This window comes from Salvelinus sp. IW2-2015, linkage group LG32 (assembly GCF_002910315.2).
Source record: "Salvelinus sp. IW2-2015 linkage group LG32, ASM291031v2, whole genome shotgun sequence".
NCBI classification, from domain to species: Eukaryota; Metazoa; Chordata; class Actinopteri; order Salmoniformes; family Salmonidae; genus Salvelinus; species Salvelinus sp. IW2-2015.
The window spans coordinates 5932261-5955871 of NC_036871.1; the positions used below are offsets into that span (position 1 = coordinate 5932261).

General features: G+C 43.1%; 1 protein-coding gene across 1 annotated transcript in view; it reads left to right on the forward strand.

Moving 5' to 3' along the window:
* LOC111956939 (pinopsin-like) overlaps positions 1-22380 on the forward strand; it is an 83961-nt gene extending 61581 nt beyond the window's left edge. Inside the window, exons 3-4 of the mRNA XM_070436768.1 lie at positions 2973-3206; positions 19874-22380. Coding sequence (XP_070292869.1) covers positions 2973-3206; positions 19874-20230 — 591 coding nt within the window. The 3' untranslated portion in view covers positions 20231-22380. The remainder of the gene's footprint in view (positions 1-2972; positions 3207-19873) is intronic.
* Positions 22381-23611: the final 1231 nt, after the last annotated feature.

Sequence of the window (23611 nt, forward strand, 5' to 3'; positions counted from 1 at the left end):
ACCCCATTTACACTGTATATTGGATAGGCATTCACTTGAAAAACTACAAACCTCAGATTTCCCACTTCCTGGTTGGATTTTTCTCTGCCATATGAGTTTTCGCCTGCCATATGAGTTCTGTTATACTCACAGACATCATTCAAACAGTTTTCGAAACTTCAGAGTGTTTTCTATCCAAATCTACTAATAATATGCATATCTTAGCTTCTGGGCCTGAGTAGCAGGCAGTTTACTCTGGCGCAAGCTTTTCATCCGAACGTGAAAATGCTGCCCACTTCCCAAACAGGTTTTTAAGGCAGTTAGCTCTTAGCCTTTTGGCGAAATCGGTCTCTGCCCTAGACAAAGCTGAAAAATATTGCTTATAATGCAGAAGGGTCAACAACAGAATGAATAGTCCCAAGCAGTCATTACTTTAACCGATGGGCCAAATTACTGGAAATTCCCACTGCAAACAGAATAATTATGGTCATGTTTAGGAACAATTTATATAAAAAAATACTTTGAAATGTGATAGTACTCCCCTGCTCGCTAGTGCCTACTTCTCCCACACGCATAACCCATAATACAATGGGGAGCTGGAAGAGGCCTCCAACATTTATCAAATCATCACAGTGTTGTCTTTAGAGAGACTGATCAACTGATTGACTGAGCAACRTGGTCTCAGAGCATTACGTATTATTCTGTATGTAAATCCGAGACACTTCCTTTAGTAAGATATGTTACTTTTCGTATGGTATTTATTAATTTGTGGATGACCATAACCCATTTCGTATTTATGTTTAATTTTTAAATGTAACCTTTATAAGGCAAGTCAGTCAAATTCTTATTTACAATGACGGCCTACACCGGCCAAACCCAGACGACGCTGGGCCAATTGTGCACCGCTCTATAGGACTCTCAATCACGGCCGGTCGAACCAGGATGTCTATAGTGATGCCTCTAGCACTGAGATACAGTGCCTTAGACCACTGCGCCACTCGGGAGACCCCCGAGTGGCGTATGATACACTATATATACAAAAGTATGCGGAAACCCATTCAAATGAGTGGATTCTGCTATTTCAGCCATACCCGTTGCTGACAGGTTTATAATATCAAGCACACAGCCATGCAATCTCCATAGAGAACATTGGCAGTAGAATGGCCTTAATGAAGAGGTCAGTGAATTTCAACGTGGCACCATCATAGGATGCCACCTTTCCAACAAGTCAGTTTGTCAAGTTTCTGCCCTGTTAGAGCTCCCYCGGTCAACTGTAAGTGCTGTTATTYTGAAGTGYAAACGTCTAGGAGCATCAACGACCCAGCCGCAAAGCGGTAGGCCACACAAGCACACAGAATGGTACCGCCAATAGTGCATAAAAATCGTCTGTCCTCAGTTGCAACACTCACTACCGAGTTCCAAACTGCCTCTGGAAGCAACGTCAGCACAATACATATTAGTTGGGAGCTTCATGAAATGGGTTTCCATGGCCAAGCAGCCGCACACAAGCCTAAGATCACCATGCGCAATGCCATGCGTCGGCTGGGGTGGTGTAAAGCTCGCCGCCATTGGACTCTGAAGCAGTGGAAACGCGTCCTCTGGAGTGATCACGCTTCACCATCTGGCAGTAAGACGAACGAATCTGGGTTTGGCGGATGCCTGGAGAACGCCACCTGCCCCCAATGCATAGTGCCAACTGTAAAGTTTGGTGGAGGAGGAATAATGGTCTGGGGCTGTTTTTCATGGTTTGGGCTAGGCCCCTGTTCCAGTGAAGGGAAATCTTAAACGCTACAGCATACAATGACATTCTAGACAATTTTGGACGATGTTCGACGAGCAGGTGGCCACATACTTTTGATCATGTAGTGTATGTTATGAATTACAATTCGTATTATATGTTACGAATTTGCAAAACATGCAATATGTTATGACATTTCAAAACGTATGATATGTTATGAATTCTAGCTAGGTGCCTAACGTTACCTAGCTTGCTAACGTTAGCTAGACTGGGGCTTAGGGATTAGGTTTAGGAGTTAGGTTAAAGGGTTAGCTAAAAAGGTGAAGATCACGGTCAGGGGAAGGGTTGGCTAACATACTAAAAAGTAGTAAGTAGTGGAAAGTTATGCTAAAATTCTAAAGTTGTTCCTGATGATATTCGAACACACAACCCTCCATTCATTTTTGCCTTAAGTAACCATCTGTCTTATGTAACCATACCAAACATAACATATACTATATGTAGCTTCACGGATTTCAGTACAGAATAATACGAAATGCTCTGAGACCAGGTTGGACTGAGAGTGAATCTCGCTACCATGATTAGCTGCCATGAGAATAGTGATTAATGGCTGAAACCCGAAAGTTGTTTTAGTAATGTTTTTTGTTTGGATGGGTGAAAACACTCCTATCCCCTAAATCATGTCAGCACTGCAGCCTTTTGAAACCGGATTCCTGCCGGTCTGTCTCCGTGGCAACTTGAGTGACAGGGGATGATGGACGGTCATCGGGGAAACAGTGCAGATAGTCAAATATAAACAGCTCATGTTTGTGCAGAGCAAGAGGCCCAGCGGGCTTTGTGTGTGTGTGTGTGTGTTTATGGCCACGACAAGATAGGTGACATTTAGCCCTGATGTCTCAGTGTGCCTCCCAATGGAGATGCCATTTGGGGAACATTTTTAAGAAATTKGGATTCCTGTCGCACACCAGTACCTAAATAGACAATGCACTCTGTCAGAACATGCATGTCTGGGAAAAGTGGTCGATGGTGGGCCGCTCGATCTCATTCCTTTCGCTTTGTTTCTCTGATTCCACTGTCAGTGCATTCCCTGTGTCTGATGAGCAAGAGTGACATTCCAGACGTTGCTCTCTCTCGCTCGTTGTCTTTCTCTTCTTCTGTTACCCCTTTTCCTCTAGTCTCTTTCATCGACTGCACATTCCTTCCTCTAATCTCCTTCCCTGCGTCTTCTCTACTTCCCTGCTTATTGCCTCCCCAGGTTAGCGGCATCAACACAGCTATGAGCAGGAAGAGGGAGCACCGTGTTCTTGTCATGGTAGTCGCTATGGTGCTAGTGTACCTGATGTGCTGGGTGCCCTACGGGGTCATGGCCTTGCTGGCCACCTTCGGACGCCCCAGCCTGGTCACCCCTGAGGCCAGCATCGTGCCGTCGGTCTTGGCCAAAACCAGCACGTTCATCAACCCCGTTATCTATATCTTCATGAACAAGCAGGTAAGATATATAATCATGGTCATAATGTAATAGTCATATTTACAAAATTCTCAGGTTTTCCAGAAAAGGGTGGCTAATTTGAACACTTTTTTGGTTACTACATGATTCCATATGTGTTATTTCATAGTTTTGATGGTTTCACTGTTATTCTACAATGTAGAAAACAGTAAAAATAAAGAAAAACTCTTGAATGAGTAGGTGTGTCCAAACTTTTGACTGGCACTGTGCATTACCTGACTGTCATAATGTAACATTTGCCTGAGGTCAACTACATCTTCACAAACAGGTGAGAGAAACTTCGTAATCATCCAAACGAATTATGCAGATAAGTTACAAAATAATTATCTAACGTGGGTGAATCCTCACTACAGAAACAATGAGAAAGAAAAGAAAAGTGAGAGAAATAGGGTTCACTGGTTAACAGCTGTGAGCTGTGGGCATAACATTGTGTTGGATACAGGGTCAAAATCCACAAAGAAATGGTTAATTGACCACATAATCAATATTTTGCAATAGCCATCTGTCTCCGGACTGGAACCCCATTGAAAATGCGTGGTTTGAATTAAAGAGGGCAGGTCATAAGCGCAGACGAAGGATATCAATTATCTTTGGCGGAATGGTCAAGATCCCTAGCAATGCTTTCTCCCAACTCATAAAACCTTTTATAAATGGCACAGTTTTGTTATCCTCGCAAGTGGAGGGGGCTGGAGTATTGAAAACAGGGGAGGCAATCATTTTGAGATGTTAATGACTTGTTCAACAAAATCTCGTTCTCTGGGCAATTGTATAAGTATAAAATACACTGAACAAAAATATAAACGCAACATGCAACAATTTCAAAGACTTTACTGAATCAGTAGATTGAAATAAATAAATTAGGCTCTAATCTATGGATTTCACATGACTGGGAATACAGATATGCCTCTGTTGGTCACAGATACCTCAAAAAGAAAGGTAAGGACGTGGATCAGAAAAACAGTCAGTATCTGGTGTGACCCCATTTTCCTCATGCAGCGCGACACATCTTCTTCACGTAGAGTTTATCAGGCTGTTGATTGTGGCCTGTGGAATCTTGTCCCACTCCTCCTCAATGGCTGTGTCAAGTTCCTGGATATTGGAGGGAACTGGAACACGCTGTCGTACACATCGATCCAGTGCATCCCAAACGTGCTCAATGGGTGACATGTCTGGTGAGCATACAGGCCATGGAATAACTGGGACATTTTCAGCTTCCAGCAATTGTGTACAGATCCTTGCGACATGAGGCAGTGCACTATCATTCGAGCTTCTACTTTTAAAAATCCACCTTTACAGAAATAAGTCTCTCACTGTTGCCGCTTGTCATAGACCCACCTCAGCCCCCAGCTGTGCCCTGGACACTATATGTGAATTTATTGCCCCCCATCTATCTTCAGAGTTCGTACTGTTAGGTGACCTAAACTGGGATATGTTTAGCACCCCGGCCATCCTACAATCTAAGCTAGATGCCCTCAATCTCACACAAATGATCAAGGAACCTACCAGGTACAACCCTAAATCCGTAAATATGGGCACCCTCACATCCTGACCAACTTGCCCTCTAAATACACCTCTGCTGTCTTCAACCAGGATCTCAGCGATCACTGCCTCATTGCCTGCGTCTGTAATGGGCCCGCGGTCAAACGACCACCCCTCATCACTGTCAAACGCTCTCTAAAATACTTCAGCGAGCAGGCCTTTCTAGTCGACCTGGCCCGGGTATCCTAGAAGGATATTGACCTCATACCATCAGTAGATGATGCCTGGTTGTTCTTTAAAAGCGCTTTACTCACCATCTTAAATGAGCATGCCCCATTCAAAAAATGCAGAACTAAGAACAGCTATAGCCCTTGGTTCACTCCAGACTTGACTGCCCTTGACCAGCACAAAAACATCCTGTGGCATCCTGCATTAGCKTCGAATAGCCCTCGCGATATGCAACTTTTCAGGGAAGTCAGGAACCAATATACACAGTCAGTTAGGAAAGCTAAGGCTAGCTTTTTCAAACAGAAATTTGCATCCTGTAGCACAAATTCCCAAAAGTTTTGGGACACTGTAAAGTCCATGGAGAATAAGATTACCTCTTCCCAGCTGCCCACTGCACTGAGACTAGGAAATACTGTCACCACCGATAAATCTACGATAATCAAGAATTTCAATAAGCATTTTTCTACGGCTGGCCATGCTTTCCACCTGGCTACCCCCTACCCCGGCCAACAGTTTTGCACCCCCCCGCAGCAACTTGCCCAAGCCCCCCCCTGCTTCTCCTTCACCCAAATCCAGATATCTGATGTTCTGAAAGAGTTGCAAAATCTGGATCTGTACAAATCAGCTGGGCTAGACAATCTGGACCCTCTCTTTCTAAAATTATCCGCCAAAACTGTTGCCACCCCTATTACCTACAGACCTATATCCACCCTGCCCAGCCTTTCTAAAGTCTTCGAAAGCCAAGTTAACAAACAGATTACCGACCATTTGGAATCCCACCGTACCTTCTTCACTATACAATCTGGTTTCCGAACTGGTCATGGGTGCACCTCAGCCACGCTCAAGGTCCTAAACGATAGCATAACCGCCATAGATAAAAGACAGTACTGTGCAGCCGTATCCATCGACCTGGCCAAGGCTTTCGATTCTGTCAATCACTGCATTCTTATCGGTAGACTCAATAGCCTTGGTTTCTCAAATGACTGCCTCACCTGGTTCACCAACTACTTCTCAGATAGAGTTCAGTGTGTCAAATCGGAGGGCCTGTTGTCCGGACCTCTGACAGTCTCTACAGGGTTCAATTCTCGGGCCTACTCTTTTCTCTGTATATATCAGTGATGTCGCTCTTGCTGCTGGTGATTCTCTGATCCACCTCTATGCAGACGACGCCATTCTGTATACATCTGGCCCTTCCTTGGACACTGTGCTAACAAACCTCCAAACGAGCCTCAATGCCATACAACACTCTTTCAGTGGCCTCCAACTGCTCTTCAATGCTAGTAAAACTAAATGCATGCTCTTCAACCGATTGCTGCCCGCATATGCCCGCCCGCCTAGCATCACTCTCTGGACGGTTCTGACTTAGAATATGTGGACAACTACAAATACCTAGGTGTCTGGTTAGACTGTAAACTCTCCTTCCAGACTTACATTAAGCATCTCCAATCCAAAATTATATCTAGAATCAGCTTCCTATTTCGCAACAAAGCCTCCTTCACTCATGCTGCCAAACATACCCTCGTAAAACTGAGTATCCTACCGATCCTTGACTTCGGCGATGTCATTTACAAAATAGCCTCCAACACTCTACTCAGCAAATTGGATCTAGTCTATCACAGTGCCATCTGTTTTGTCACCAAAGCCCCATATACTACCCACCACTGCGACCTGTATGCTCTCGTTGGCTGGCCCTCGCTACATATTTATCGCCAAACCCACTGGCTCCAGGTCATCTATAAGTCTTTGCTAGGTAAAGCCCCGCCTTATCTCAGCTCACTGGTCACGATACACCCACCAGTAGCACGCGCTCCAGGAAGTATATTTCACTGGTCATCCCCAAAGCCAACACCTCTTTGGCCACCTTTCCTTCCAGTTCTCTGCTGCCAATGACTGGAACGAATTGCAAAAATCACTGAAGCTGGAGACTCTTACCTCCCTCACTAACTTTAAGCACCAGCTGTCAGAGCAGCTTACCGATCACTGCACCTGTATACACCCCATCTGTAAATAGCACACCCAATTACCCATCCCCATATTGTTATTWATTTTTTTCCCTCTTTTGCACCCCAGTATCTCTACTTGCACATCATCATCTATCACTCCAGTATTAATGCTAAATTGTAATTATTTCACCACTATGGCCTTTTTATTGCCTTACCTCCCTAACCTTACCACATTTGCACAGACTGTACATAGATTTTTCTAATGTGTTTTGACTGTACGTTTGTTTATCCCATGTGTAACTCTGTTGTTGTTTTTGTCGCACTGCTTTGCTTTATCTTGGCCAGGTGCAGTTTTAAATGAGAACTTGTTTTCAACTGGCCTACCTGGTTAAATAAAGGTGAAATATATATTTTTTTAAATCATGCTTAAAGTTTGTGTTCGGTGTCCATACTTTATGCCACCATGGGGCACAACGTTGACATCAGAAATCCGCTCGCCCACACGACGCCATACACGCTGTCTACCAAGTCGGTTACGACGCCGAACTGCAGTCAGGTCAAGACCCTGGTGAGGATGACAAGCACACASATGAGCTTCCCTGAGATGGTTTCTGACAGAAATTCTTCTGTTGTGCAAACCCACAATTTCATCAGCTGTCTGGGTGGCTGGTATCAGATAATCCTGCAGGTGAAGATGCTGGATGTGGAGGTCCTTGGCTGGCGTGGTTACACGGTTGTGAGGCCGGTTGGACGTACTGACAAATTCTCTAAAACGACATTGGAGGCGGCTTATGGAGTAGAAATGAACATTACATTCTGTGGCAACAGCTCTGGTGGACATTCTTGCATTCAGCATGCCAATTTGAGACATCTGTGGCATTGTGTTGTGTGACAAAACTGAACATTTTAGAGTGGCCTTTAATTGTCTGCCCCCAGCACAAGGTGCACCTGTGTAATGAGCATGCTGTTTAATCAGCTTCTTGATATGCCACACCTGTCAGGTGGATGGATTGTCTTGGGAAAGGAGAAGTCACTAACAGGGATGTAAACACATTTGTGTCCAACATTTTTGAGAAATAAGCTTATTGTGTGTATGGGACATTTCTAGGATATTTTATTTTAGCTCATGAAACATGGAACCAACACTTTACATGTTGCTTTTATATTTTTCTTCAGTATAATATTATTTAAAAAAATTTGAGCATACAATATAGCTCAGTATTTATATTATCCATGCCCCCCTCATCTTCCCCAAATAAATGAACTGCTACTATTGTTACACAAAAATATGGTATACGAATAACACAGTTATTCAGATTTACTGAATTCGATTTTTACTTATCAAGAAATAGTACATACAAACACCAGTACCTGGTTTCCGTTCCATATTGAAATCAAAAAGAAAGAAATAATAAATGAGAAAACAAAACAGCTTACCGCTCTGCAATGTCACATGACATGTACAGTAGCTAGGGTGGACCAATTGCTTTTGCAGATTCTCAAATGAAAATAAAAACAAAAATTGGTTCAGGAAGTATTGTGATTATTAGGTTGCATAAACAGGATGTGTGCTTTCCCCCCACAATTTTGGCCTAAATATAGAGAATAGGTTGCTGCTGTTGGTCAGTGGTCAGAGTCTGGGAAACAAGCAGGCTGCCTCTGACTAGAAGAGAAACAGGCTCGCTTGAGCCTACAGCCTGAGGTTCATAGAAACCACTCTTGTCTAAATCTGTAGCCTAGAAACTAGATGTTTTAAGGTTTATAATAATACCAAAGTGCCCAATATAACCGTTACCAATTACCACTCTTTTGAAAAATGCGCATTCTCACTTTCTCCATTTAAAAAAAACATAATTTGTGRTTATGAATTTACCATGTTACTTTTGACTGTACTATTTTAAAATGTTCCAAGTTAGCCTTGCTCAATTTCTTTTCCCTCCACAAACCAAGGCTTCGGAGGACCACGCCAAACCAAAATCATAATTAGCTGCGGAGGGGGGTGGGGGGGGTGTCCAATCGTAAAAGGAGGAAATTAGTACCACTGTGTGGTGTAAAAGACACAGAAAGCCAGTGGCTTTCTGACACTTTACGGTGGGAAAATAATTTCCTGTCAATCAAATGAATCATGGTATATTACTGAGGACGTCAAATTGACCTGTCTCAAATATTGGATGGGGCATGACCCCCGTCCCCCCGCAAGTTAAGCGCTTGACTGTGAGACATGGTCAGTGACATTTTAGCATGGTACTCCTCACATCTGTCATCTAGTCAATGCTCCTCATTTTTATGTGAAGACGTCTCCATTTATATGTCTTAGGCCATGTCTGCTGATGAATTTCGTCTACGATGTTGAACCTTCATCAGAGCGTTGACTGTCCGTTACTGTATATCCTGATAAGCAAACAGCCAATCAATCGGAGACAATTAACATATTTAGAGGTCATCTACTAAAATTATTAAGAGGAGACATGGCATCCTCCTCACTAACGACTCAAACCAGAAATGCAGTAATGACCAACTCTCTGAAGATTTCACCTTCACAGTCCTTCTCTCTAGAAATCGGTCATACACCCGGTTCAAACATTTATTTTGACCAGCTTACCCTATGTTTGCTATGATGAAGTTATGATGATTGCATATAGGTAAATTAATGACTGATCTGTTTCACCTGTCTTGTGCTTGTCTCCACCCCCCACCAGGTGTCTCCCATTTGTCCCCATTATCTCCTGTGTATTTACATCTGCGTCTTCTGTTTGTCTGTTGCCAGTTCGTCTTGTCCCGTCAAGTCCTACCAGCATGTTCCCGTGTTTCCTGTGCTCTAGTTTATCCCAGTTCTGCCCTTTCTGCCTGTCCTGTACCTGCCTGACTCTGATTTGGATTACGACTCTTTTGCCTGCCCCTTGTACTGTAATAAACTCTGAGACTCGTACTATCCACCTCCTGTGTTTGCATCTGGGTCTTAGCCTGAGTGCTGGTAAGAAGCACCAATTGACTTTGTTTTCTCTTTGTCAATGAGACATCAACAAGAACAATGGTCGATCTTGTATCTTTACCAACGTGTGAAACGTCCTGCACCTTCAGCATCTGGTGTGGGACAGAATAATTAACAACCCACCTAGTGCTTGTCCACTTTTTCTGATGAGATCGCTCTAATCAAATGTATTGGCTACACTTTCATGTGATGTTATCCGATTGGTAGTGTTCCATTATCAGCTTGTCAGACTAACTCAAATTATCAGCTGGTCTTACAGTGGGCATAGTGGATGAAGAAGGTAAAAAAAATGGGGTATTTCTCTGAATGCAGCTGTTGTTAGGGACTTTAATATACCCAGAAACACCAAGGCAGTGCCAACTTAGAGGAGGGAAACTTTTGTAACTCAATCACAAGTACTGTCACATTGTACTTTGTGTGTGCGTGTATACAAAGCACATTTGAGAACAAGGCTACCTAAATTCTATCAGCATATTGATTGCATTACGCGCAGGGGTAATACACTCGATCACTGCTACTCTAACTTCGGGGATGTATACAAAGCCCTCCCCCGCCCTCCATTCGGCAAATTTGACCCCGACGACATCTTGCTCCTACAATCTTAAAGGCAGAAACTCAAACAGGATGTACCAGTGACTAGAACCATTCAACGCTGGTCTGACCAATCGGAATCCACGCTTCAAGATTGTTTTGATCACGCGGACTGGAATATGTTCCGGTCAGCCTCAGAGAACAACATCGACCTATACGCTGACTATGTAAGTGAGTTTATAAAGAAGTGCATTGAAGATGTTGTACCCACTGTGACTAGTAAAACCTACCCTAACCAGAAACCATGGATGGATGGCGGCATTCATGCAAAACTGAAAGTGCGATCTAACGTATTTAACCATGGAAAGAGGTCTGGAAATATGGCTGAATATAAACAGTGTCGTTTTTCCCTCCGCAAGGCAATCAAACAAGCGAAATGCCGATACAGGGACAAAGTGGAGTCGCAATTCAACGACTCAGACATGAGACGTATGTGGCAGGGTCTACAGAAAATCACGGACTACGTGAGTAAAACATTTAAACGTGTTAACCCTCGCAAGGCTGCTGGCCCAGACGGCATACCTAGCCGCGTCCTCAGAGCATGCGCAGACCAGCTGGCTGGTGTGTTTACGGACATATTCAATCGCTCCCTATCCCAGTCTGTTGTCCCCACATGCTTCAAGATGGCCACCATTGTTCCTGTACCCAAGAAGGCAAAGATAACTGAACTAAATGACTACCGCCCCATAGTACTCACTTCTGTCATCATGAAGTGCTTTGAGAGACTAGTCAAGGATCATATCACCTCCACCTTACCGGCCACCCTAGACCCACTTCAGTTTGTATACCCCCCCAACAGGTCCACAGACGACCCAATCGCCATCATACTGCACACTGTCCTATCCTATCTGGACAAGTGGAATACCTATGTTAGAATGCTGTTCATCGACTACAGCTCAGCATTCAACAACATAGTACCCTCCAAGCTCATCATCAAGCTGGAGGCCCTGGGTCTCAACCCCGCCCTGTGTAATTGAGTCCTGGACTTTCTGACGGGCCACCCCCAGGTGGTGAAGGTAGGAAACAACATTTCCACTTCGCTGACCCTCAACACTGGGGCCCCACAAAAGTGCATGCTCAGCTCCCTCCTGTACTCCCTGTTCACCCACGACTGCGTGGCCATACACGCCTCCAACTCAATCATCAAGTTTGCAGACGACACTACAGTAGTGGGCTTGATTACCAACAACGACGAGACAGCCTACATGGAGGAGGTGAGGGCACTCGGAGTGTGGTGTAAGGAAAACAACATTTCACTCAACATCAACAAAACAAAGGAGATGATTGTGGACTTCAGGAAACAGTAGTGGGAGCACCCCCCCTATCCACATCGACGGGACAGCAGTGGAGAAGGTGAAAAGTTTTAAGTTCCTCGGCGTACACATCACAGACAAACTAAAATGGTCCACCCACATAGACAGTGTGGTGAAGAAGGTGCAACAGCACCTCTTCAACCTCAGGAGGTTGAAGAATTTTTGCTTGTCACCCAAACCCTGACATACTTTTACAGCCTGTCGGGCTGTATCACAGCCTGGTACAGCAACTGCACCGCCCTCAACCGCAAGGCTCTCCAGAGGGTGGTGCGGTCTGCACAACGCATCACCGGGGGCAAGCTACCTGCCCTCCATGACACCTAGAACAACCGATGTCACAGGAAGGCCAAAAAGATCAAGGACAACAACCACCCGAGGCACTGCCTGTTCACACCGCTACCATCCAGAAGGCGAGATCAGTACAGACATTACCCAAATAATTGATCAGGTATAGACCCTGGTATATATTGTGATATGTCTTCCTCTGCTCCCTTGTTTATGTTATTGTTACCAAATGTATTCCTCTCACGGACAGATATTGTTGTTGAATTATTCAGAAGGTTTTATTTGTGGTAGTGGGAGATTGGCCGTGAGCTCCAGAAAAAAGTGTGATGAAATGTTTGACTAAAATTTCAGACATGAATGCCTTTTGGTGTTTGTTGGACAACAAAGAACAAAGTTTCCGAAGTTAAGATTATTCAAAAGAGCATTGTTTTGCAGGTGAAAAATGATTGAATCCCCTTAAGGGATGTAAAACTTTGCCATTCTGTCTTATGAATGGCCTTGGCGCATCTTGGAGTCCCTTTCAGAGTTATTAATTGCGGTAAAGCCTCGTTTACATGCATTTGCTTTCCTTCTGTCCTAATGATGAAGGGCTGGATCGTGGCTGCATTATTTCTGAGTATGATTAATCACATCGCTTTTTACTGATGTGTTCTGATTCGCACTGTTTCACGCAGTCATCTCTTTTCATCAAAGGGGTCAGAATAAGTGGTAAAGTAAAGCACTGTCAGCTTCTTTCAGTGGGTGTAAAACACTAAGACAGTGGCTATTTATCGTGTAGCGCTGGAGATGGGAGAATCCCAGGGCGGGATGACGTTGTCTAATGGACACGGGCGTGTCATGAGTTTTGACTGGAAACACAATACATTGTTTAAACTTTGTTTAGTGAACTGGAGCATGTCATCTTGTATGAGACTCATAAATGAAAGAAAACCTCAATAGAACTTGAAGTATTCAGTCAAATAATATGTGGGCGGAAGGTAGCCCAGAGGTTAGAGAGCCGAGCCAGCAACAAGATAATTGCCAATTCGAATCCCAGGTCAGATGAGAAAAATCTGGTGGGAAATGAGCCGACCAGCATCAGTATCCTAGCTGCCATCTCCAGCCGTTGTGCCCTTGAGTAAGGCAATTAACTGCTCACTGGGCGCAATGTGTGTGTGTTTGTAATAGGCATTCTCGAGTTCATTTGGCTCCGTTCATGTAAAAGAGCCGGCTCATTTGGCTCCCAAAGTCATGCCCCCCTTTCATCACGGGGGAACATGGCTCCCAAACGGTTCTTTGTTCAAAATGCTTAAAAATTCACCTAGAACCATGAAAAAAATCTCCAATGTCAAGCCCCAAAGGTAAGCTACCATTATGTCAGATTGTGAAATGCATGTTCAAATACATGGCCTGCAAAGATTGTTTTTACACTGACGAGCTCTCCCCACTATTTATTGTTTCTGTAGTGAGGGTGCACCCACTTTAGATAATTATTTTGTAACTTATCTGCAGAAAAAACGTTGTTTTGAGCTCAAAAAGCAGTAGTAGCAGTATGCAAATCAGGGAGCCACCGATGTGATTCGCTTCCTGACATTCGCCAAAATGATCCGGTCAAAAAGAGCCGTTCATTTTGCGAACGACAATCACTTGCGTGTGTGTGTGTCAGTATTGGGTGGTTGGGTGGAAAACCATGAAAAACAAATGTCTTCTTCTTGTAATACCAATAGTGGTTATACTTGTATGGTATCCCCAGGACCAAGTTTGGGAAACGCTGCCATAAGATATGAGAGAGAGAAACCTTGACTTCTTGTAAACTATTTCCTACACCAGTCCAACATTATGTCTATCAAGTGCAACATTTACTCAACAGTAAAACACTGGTTTTCTGAGTTGAAAACCCTCTATGTCTTCACTGAAGGTGTATTGCTCACAAGTTTAATATTAATGCAATATATATTTAGATATAATGGTATGTAATGACAGTACGAATGCTCCACTGTCCCTTCCTGGCACTTTCAATTATGCATTCTCCTCCCTGTGTATCCCACCAATGGCTGACCTTTCAGGAAGATTTGAGCCCACTCATCCACTCAACGGAGACACGAATGTCCTGTGTGTCATTTTCAGTCTTCAATTCCTCCCAGCCCGTTACTATGGAAACTGTGAGTTGAGGCGAGTTGAAGACTAAAAATGCTGTACAGACACAAGTAGCGGCATGTGTTTGTCCCATGAAGACGTATGGTAACAATTATCAGAGAAGACAGATCATTCCCCTCTAGACGGGGGTATGGCACTTTGCTTACGGTGAGTACAATTTTCTACTTCTCTTCCTCTCAGTACAGTTGAGGTGGCCATGGATGTTGCAGATGGGGTATGGTTAAAATTGCAAAAAGAAACAAGCATAGACTGAGAGGAAAAGATTGGAACAAATAAACCATCAACTACACCATAATGTTGATTTTGATTTCGCCCCCCCCCCCCCCAGGACTTTACAGTTTCTACGTTTCTAGCTACCACTGGAGGTATAAAGTGTATTGGGGGTTGGCCCTTGAACTATAAAGTCTATGGTTCAGAAATATCCCCAATGTCACTTGCCTTAACTTGTTTAAATTACATTTGAAAAACGAGGGTGCCTTATTAAAGAACCACTCATTCCCCAAATGAGTCCAGGTGACTCAGGTTAACCAGAGAATGAAGGATGTGTACTGTGTCCTAATCAAAGTTCAGTAGTGAGACCCTGGAGGGCTACAAACTGTCAGCTGTCCCTTGAGGGCAACAAGCGTTCATTATTGAATGCAGAGAGCAATGTGCAATGTAGCGCCTACTAAGCACCCCCCTCCTGCTTGTCTCGCCTTTTGTATTCAGACCTTTTATCCAAATTATGACTTTAATTAAACACGCATTGAAAAGAAAAGCAGGTGACTCTGCATCTCCGCCTCCCCTGAGGAGCATTGAAAGGCATTACATTTAAGGCCTAATGAATGTGTAGATGGGTACATGTAATGTAAAATATGTGCTCACAAAATATGTGCTCGCTGGCTTAGAGCTTGGGTTTATTATCGACTGCAAACGTGTGACCCCATCCAGAAACAACCTTTTGCTTGTACCCCAAACCCCCATAGGCACAGGTGTAGACCTGGGACAACTGATGTTAGAATTATGGCAAACAGTCCAGCAGGTTTATCAGAGAAAAAGAAGGCGATACTTACAGTGCCTTCAGAAAGTATTCACACCCCTTGACTTTTTCCAAATGTTGATGTATTACAGCCTAAATTTAAAATTGATTAAATATAGATTTTATTTTACTGGCCTACACACAATACCCCACATCATGTTAAAGTGTAATAATCTACATTTTTTATTTATCAAATTACTAAAAATGAAAAGCTGAAATGTTTTAAGTCAATAAGTATTCAACCACTTTGTTATGGCAAGTCTAAATAAGTTCAGTTGCAAAAATCTGTTTAACAAGTCGCATTAGAAGTTGCATGGACTAACATGATTTTTAATGACTACCTCATCTCTGTATCCCACACATACAATTATCTGTAAGGTCCCTCAGTCAAGCAGTGCATTTCAAACACAGACTCAACCACAAAGACTAGGGAGGTTTTCCAATGCCTCGCACGTAAGGGCACCTATTGGTAGATTTTTTTTAAGTAGACATTGAAAATACCTTTGAGCATTGTGAAGTTATATCAATACACCCAGTCACTACAAATATACACAATACAACCACTCAGGGATTTCACCATGAGCCCAATGGTTACTTTAYAACCGTTACAGAGTTTAATGGCTGTGATAAGAGAAAATTGAGGATGGATCAACAACACTGTAGTTACTCCACAATACTAACATAAATGAAGTGAAAAGAAGGAAGCTTCTACAGAATACAAATATTCCAAAACATACATCTMGTTTGCAATAAGGCACTAAAGAAAAAAATGTGAAAAATGTGGCAAAGAAATTAACTTTATGTCCTGAATACAAAGCGTTATGTTTGGTGGAAATCCTACACAACACATCACTGAGTACCACACTTCATATTTTCAAGTATGGTGGTAGCTGCATCATGTTATGGGAATGCTTGTCATCGGCAAGGAGWAAGAAGCTTTTTAGGATAAAAAGAAACAGAATAGAGCTAAGCACAGGCAAAATCCTAGAGGAAAATCTGGTTCAGTCTGCTTTACAACAGACACTGGGAGACAAATTCACCTTTCAGCAGGACAATAACCTGAAACACACTACCAAATATACACTGGAGTTTCACACCAAGATGACATTGAATGTTCCTGATTGGCCTAGTTACAGTTTTGACTTAAAATCGGCACGAAACTCTATGGCAAGAAATGTCTGTCTTGCAATGATCAACAACCAATCTTGACAGAGCTTGAATTAAAAACAAGCTACTAAAAATAGGGCGTCTTCACACATTGTTCGAGCTATATTTCTAAATCAGCGTGAGATTATTTGTACATTGTGTTTTTCTCATTTGGTCTGGTTGGCTTCACCTTGCCAAATTTCAAACAAACTAAAATGCCTCAACAAAACCACGAGTTAACGCAAGTCATTTGTTTAAATCCATCTYTGATTATGTAGAAGATTTCCTTTCTCACTCCCAAACTTCATATTACTTTTGCTTTGGTCTTCCAACAACATGCGGGAGGATTCTTCTCAATAGCCGCTCTAAGTGCGACGTGAATAGCCTTTATTCAATAGCCTATTGTAACGAGTGCGCTGAGTCGGGAAGCAAGTACAGGGAGTGTGTGTTTTAATAGATAAACAAAACAATAAACACAAAAACACAAGCAACGCACCGGCATCAAACAGAGTCAATAACACCCGAGGAAAGAACCAAGGGGAGTGACAGATGTAGGGAAGATAATCAAGGAGGTGATTATCCAGGTGAGTGTCATGAGGCGCTGGTGCGCTTAACGATGGTGACAGGTGTGCGGGATAATCAGCAGCCTGATGACCTAGCGACCGGAGAGGGAGTATACGTGACACCTATATCCCCGTATAGCCCCKATCTCCCTTAATCTGCATCCGATGCGCTCATGAATGCGCTGCTACTCATATAATGTTTCAGATATATCAAGTTATGGTACTGAGTGCATTTTATAAAATGCTCGCAGTCAAACAACCAATAATACTGGGCCTCCGGTTCTTTTCCTGTGTTTGGTCCAGACTGCTTTCTCACTGCCTTCTCACCTGCAGCGAACAGCACCGTGATAGGAATGGAATCGCACTGAGACCATCCTTTTTGAGCGAATGGTGCGTTGTTTAGTGCGCTTCAGAGTGCAGAAAGAGTACTCCCACCAGTCCAAACTAACCGAACTAAGGGGAAAACACACGCCAGAGTTTGGGAAAAATGCTATAGCGCGCTTGACATTTAAAGGCAATTTTCAATTGAGCCGACAGCCTTTACCTTAAATGCCATCTCTGCGAATGCGGTAGCATTGCCTTTAAAAGCTGCATTGTCGACTAGAGCGCACAGACAGCCTTTACCTTAAATGCCATCTCTGCGAATGCGGTAGCATTGCCTTTAAAAGCTGCATTGTCGACTAGAGCGCACAGACAGCCTTTACCTTAAATGCCATCTCTGCGAATGCGGTAGCATTGCCTTTAAAAGCTGCATTGTCGACTAGAGCGCACAGATTGAATCCTGGCCTTATATAAACCCTTGTGTTTGCTGAGCTAGCCTCGGAGTTCACTAACTCCTCTACCCCTCTTCGTGACATCTAGGTTGCATATATTTTCATCCAGACGTCTAGATCCAGCTGTCATCTGTCATGAACATGACCAGAATAGTCCAAATCCATGAAAAACTTTTGAAGTTTCCATATTTCACTCATAAATGACCTTATGCTGTGTCTCCTGCTCTGCTTTCCATAACTCACTCATCTATCCAATCCTCTCAGTGCCTCAGCAGGGTTTGTGTTTTGACAGCTGACAAAATCAGGGTATGCTCAACAAGATCATAGCGTTTCTATGCTTTATACACCCCGTGCCAGTCTTTAGTCTCTCCAATTTGACCTTATAAAATGGGGATTGTGTTTACTTTGCCAATGCATGTACTGTGGGTCAACACAAGGTGGATCTGTGTTACTGTGTCTATGTTTTGTCTGGATGATCTTTTCTGTGTGTGTGTGTCTGTTGTCTTTGTGTATTCCCTCTGAAGAGGCAGCGGTGCCGTAGGACACTCTTCTTTTTTACGTCTCTTGAGAAAATGTAGTAGACTATAAGTATACATGAAACTCGCAGAGTATACTAAGTACACTACGTTTTCTCAAGGGAGGTGACGTCAGAGCCCTTAAGATGACGGTATGGGACGGGAGGGTTGTTAAAGTTCAGCCTGGGACGTAAGGCCTTTTCTACCAAGGTCTCTGTCTCCGTCTGTATGTGTGTACGCCTGGAATAAAAAGGAACCAAATACCCTCAGTGTCTTGTTGTGCTTTCAWAACTGGATCTGAAGTTTTTTAATAATTCACTCTGTCTGTCTGCCTCCAACAAGTGCTAAATTCAATATCTMCACTTTGAGCTCTTGTCTTTGAGCTTTGTTGACTTTGAAACACAGCACCAGTGGTTTCCTGATCAGTTTGTAGATTTTAAATATGGATGGCATGTTCATGCAYATTTCCTTCTATAACRCCCCCCCCKKAAAAYAATGAATTTCCATGCTCATCTGCMGCAGGCAGCTGCTGACTCTTCTTTTCCGAAATGTTTTCCGAAATGTTTATATAATGTTGTCGTATAACTTTTACAAACACTTCATAAAAATCATATAAGTATATACAAGTTACTTTGTTGGTGGATTAAGGGGATAGTGGAGTCACTGCGAATGTGAGTAGCGTTTCAAGTTATGATATGAGTTATAACAGCTATTAGGACCTCACTCCTTCCTTTACCATGCAGAGCGTCTTGAGACCAGCTATCTAGTCCATTTTGTAATCATTACTCATCCGTATGGGACGGGAGTATGATGTAGTGGTTAGGGTACGTATGAGAAAAGAGTCTCTGTTGTCCTATTATTTTATCAGGCTTTTTATATAGCCAGTCAAGGTTTCCTGCGCCTCACATTATCAAATACTCATTCTTGAATGAGAAGCGAATTAGTTCAGCATTTAATACCATTTGGGAAATGTACAAATAATGAGTGTCTCTCAGCATTGTTCTATGTGAAAAGGCAAGGTGAGACAACAAGCTCGACGAACGATAGGGAGTGAGAGAAGGGAGAGAAGAGGAAAAGGAGGTATCCAACCAGACGGTTCTGGGTTACTCTATAATTACTATAATTATTCACCATTGCACTTCTCAGAGATAGAGGGAACAAGAGAATGGGAGAATTAATTTCCCTGGTGAGAAAGGTGCAACTTGTATGGACCCTTTGTTTGTCCGCAGGAAGTAGGAGGGTTTAGGAGGTTGTGCCTGCGGAGGTGGGATGGGGAAACAACGTCAAGTAGGTACATAAGCATCTATAAGTGATCTTTGTGGAGTTGGGGTAGGAAACACCTTGAAGTTGGTACATTGGTATAATGGTCCTTAAACCTTAATCCTGCTGCTTGTGACGGATAAAGAGTAACAGCAGCACATACATGATTTGTTTCCCCCTTTTTAAGGAAGGCAATGACTGGTTGGGTTGGAGTTTTGTAGCCTCACCATTCATTATTGTTCATTTTTCTGATAATTCAGCATTCGAGCAAACAGATGCTGTACAGTTAGTCCAGCTTGACTCACGTCTTTCTGTCTCCCCATCTTTTTTTCTGTTTGTCCGTCCGTATGTTGGGGATGTGTTTGAACGTGGGCATGTGTGTATGTGTTTGTTCACCGGTATGCCAGTTCTACAGGTGCTTCCGAGCCCTGCTGAGGTGCCAAGAGCCCCAGAGGGGTTCCAGCGTCAGGAGCTCCTCCAAGGCGCCGACCAAAGCTGTCCGTGGTGGCACCCACAAAACCAACGACAACAACATCACCTTCGAGGTGGCCTCCCTCGGGCAGCCCACCAGCGTCGTCCCCCAGCTGGGGAACGCAACTGTGTACGCAGCCGTCCCCGCTTCCTCTGACATGGTCAAGCCCAACATGGTGTCGCTAGTGGCCCACTACAACGGCGAAGGTCTGGGGCCGTCAGGGGTTACGACCTCTAGGAACCAATTACAGGGAGGGGAGGTGGATCCAGAGGGGCCGTCAAAGTGGATTTAGTGCTGTTATGAGGCTTGCCTCTTGCCAGTATGATGGACAGGAGGCATAGAGGGAAATCTTTGAAAGCCTCCTGACTCTTCGGAAGTGGAGCCACAGGAGCTACTAGTCCGTCTTGAGGACGGGCTCTGCACAATGTTATACATATTTTCGCCATTTACCATCTCAAATACGCCTATGGACTGAGAGTGGGGAGAAAAGGGTGTGAAAAAACCCTGTTATTTTGTACCATTTCTAATGTTTTGTCGAATATATTAGTTCTATGAAATGTCATGATGTGACTTCCCCATCTGTACCTTTACAGTACAAAGATAAAGAGAGATGAAGAGTGCATTTTTGTGTTGATCTGAGATTGTAATCACAGATTGAGGAAACTCAATTATTGTATTCAAGTATTTTCAGGAGACAGTTTTCAAAAGTGTCAAGATGACAAAGCGCTAATGACAAAAAAACAACAAACACAAGGTAATGATGGGATTGTACTGTTAATGATTTTTTTGATTTTATTGATTGCTGAACTCAGCAGTTCCATCACTCAAACGTATTCAATTGTAGCCAGTCACGTATATAATTTGTGTCATAAACATAGGTAGRATGTGTCTGGCATATATATTTCTTTTGAAAAACATACAAAAAGTACAAAAAGCTGCATATGAATCTGGAGGTCCACGGTACTGTTGGTTTTCTTTTCTCCCTGGTGGTTAATTGATTGATTAATGTAACTTATTTGCCAGAGATTCCACTCACTGTGTTAGGTCGCAATCAGTCCCTGATTATTTCTGGCCTTGTAGTCTGGATCTGAGAAAAGGGGATCTAATCTGTTCTGACAAAAATGTTGTATTTTGTTTTTTACAATATGTTATGTTGGGTCTGTAGGCACTGCAATCCTCAAGTGACTTGAATAGAGCCCTGCTATGTAATATAAACTAGTTTGAACAACTTTACAGCATAATGTACAATAGTTTGTTCCTTTTCATGTGAAATATGATGGCCCGTGTTGTGATTCAGGGCCTGCAAATAGCTAGGTGTCCAGCCAAAATGTGTGGCTTACTGTAGCTATGGCTAGATATCACCTATCATACTAAATTAGGCTTGCTAGRGTTAGCATGTGCGACACTCACCGCCCATCATCTTGATTGGTGTTCAGCATCTACCCATTTTAATAATACCACTACATCCCTGGCTTTATGTCTAGCCAGTTTGTGTGACCCCCCCATTTGGTCAACACAATTGACATCCCGATTTAAGCCTAAAATTATGCGAAATGATTGTAAATTGCTTTAAACGGCAGAGGCCTCATCTATATAGAAAGCATGTTACACAGGACTGGTAGAGCATGTGCTCTTGAGATATTGTACTGTAGCCTTAAGTCTTACAAAATGTACTGTGTACATTGGTCCTCAACCTTTGAGGCTGTGCTCAGTGCTTTAGGTGGAATACAACATGTGTATTGGTGCACCAGTGAGTAGGCTTAATGGCCCACTGCATGTACAGTGTGTGCAGTATGAACAAAAGGCACTTTCTGTTTTTTTTAATTTTTAAGTGGAGCACATTTTTGTTCAAATCTGAAAAAATACAGGAGGCATGAATATTATTTAGGTTTTTGTTAACAATACAATGGATATGTAGGCGTTATAAAAGTCTTGAGTTGACCATGCTGAATGAGAGTAACCGTTGGTAGTGTAATGTTATCTCGCTGGGAAAATGTACATGTTTAAGAGTGTATGTCGATGTGTGTTTTAATTGACCACGACGACTGTTAAAGCGGGAATCAGCAGCGGAAACAATAACAAGAGAAATGTCGAGAAATGGGCTGGAGAAATGTAGCACTCTCAAAGTCATAGACAGYGCTATGGATGCAGGGACAAAATGATAGTTCTGACCATTTACTTCGTTTAACAAACACTGGAGTAAAACAAGCTTATATTTTGGTTCTGACGGGGTACGACAGTTGAACTAAGGTCATGAGGCATTTGTACGTTGTTCTTCAAGAATCAATGGGTACATATACATGTATATGTCCAAAAATGTGTGTAGCTCCTGCAGATTGCACCTTCATCTACGGACAGACCAGTTACAGTATGTAAATAATATTATACCAAAGCAATAGGAATTTCATACTGTATTGAGTAATAAAGACTTTTTGAAAACAATTTATAAAGTCTTGTGTTGTTGATGTATTCTGTAAAGAGCTGCTGTACACACTAGGCCCATTGAAAGCGGAAAAACAAGAATCTGGTAACTGTGAAGTGAAGGGATGCTGTAGTGTTACACAATATGCAGATGTATGATAATATCGTAAGTAGCCTCATCCCGAGCCAGAACGTACCTGTTTCTGTTACGTGAAGCAGCTTGATATAAAGTACACCACCTTGACAGGTCTCGTCTATCGCAGGGCCTCACCCCCAATCCATCTCCTCGATGCTGAGTAGTGTCAACCTACTTTTGAATGAGACAGATCTGTTACAGTAGGAGAGTAGGTATACAACATTCAGACACCTGTTTTCACGTCACCTCCCTTTCATGTATGATTGCCTGACAACCAAGAAGGCCATTTTATTAGCTTTAGGTAAGGGTTGAGGTTATGGTCAAGTAACAGGTAATGTAACTTACCCTATATATGGCTGTAAAAGCTTAACCACACGCCTAAACCACAAGCTTTTCTGGCAAAATGCCACATATTGATGTAACCCTCAAGCGATCAACATAAGTCACATAAGCAACGGGTGGCAGAAGAGTATGCAACGGGTGGCAGAAGAGTATGCAATGGGTGGCAGAAGAGTATGCAACGGGTGGCAGAAGAGTAGGCAACGGGTGGCAGAAGAGTATGCAATGGGTGGCAGAAGAGTATGCAATGGGTGGCAGAAGAGTATGCAATGGGTGGCAGAAGAGTTATGCAACGGTGGCAGAAGAGTATGGCAACGGGTGGCAGAAGAGTATGGCAAATGGGTGGCAGAAGAGTATGCAACGGGTGGCAGAAGAGTATGCAACGGTGCAGAAGAGTATGGCAGGACGGGTGGCCAGAAGTAGTATGCAACGGGTGGCAGAAGAGTAGGCAACGGGTGGCAGAAGAGTATGCCACAATTGGCAAAGCACCAGATAAAACATGTATATCCTCCTTTCGCCTTGTGAAGTACTTTGCTCCTTAGAGCTACCGTAATGTAGTGTTAATAAAGGCTTCATTAAGAAATCATAAGATGTATTTAGTCAAGTGTAACTCAATTGACCCTTCGCTAACCCCCGCCCATCTTGGTTACTTTTGCAACCTCGGACAACATTTTCCCAGGAAACCCAATTCCCCCTTCTGACCACTGGCAAAATCCCCTCACAATGATCTAAAACGGTGTTTTAATACACAATGAAATTGAACACAGACTACCCCTT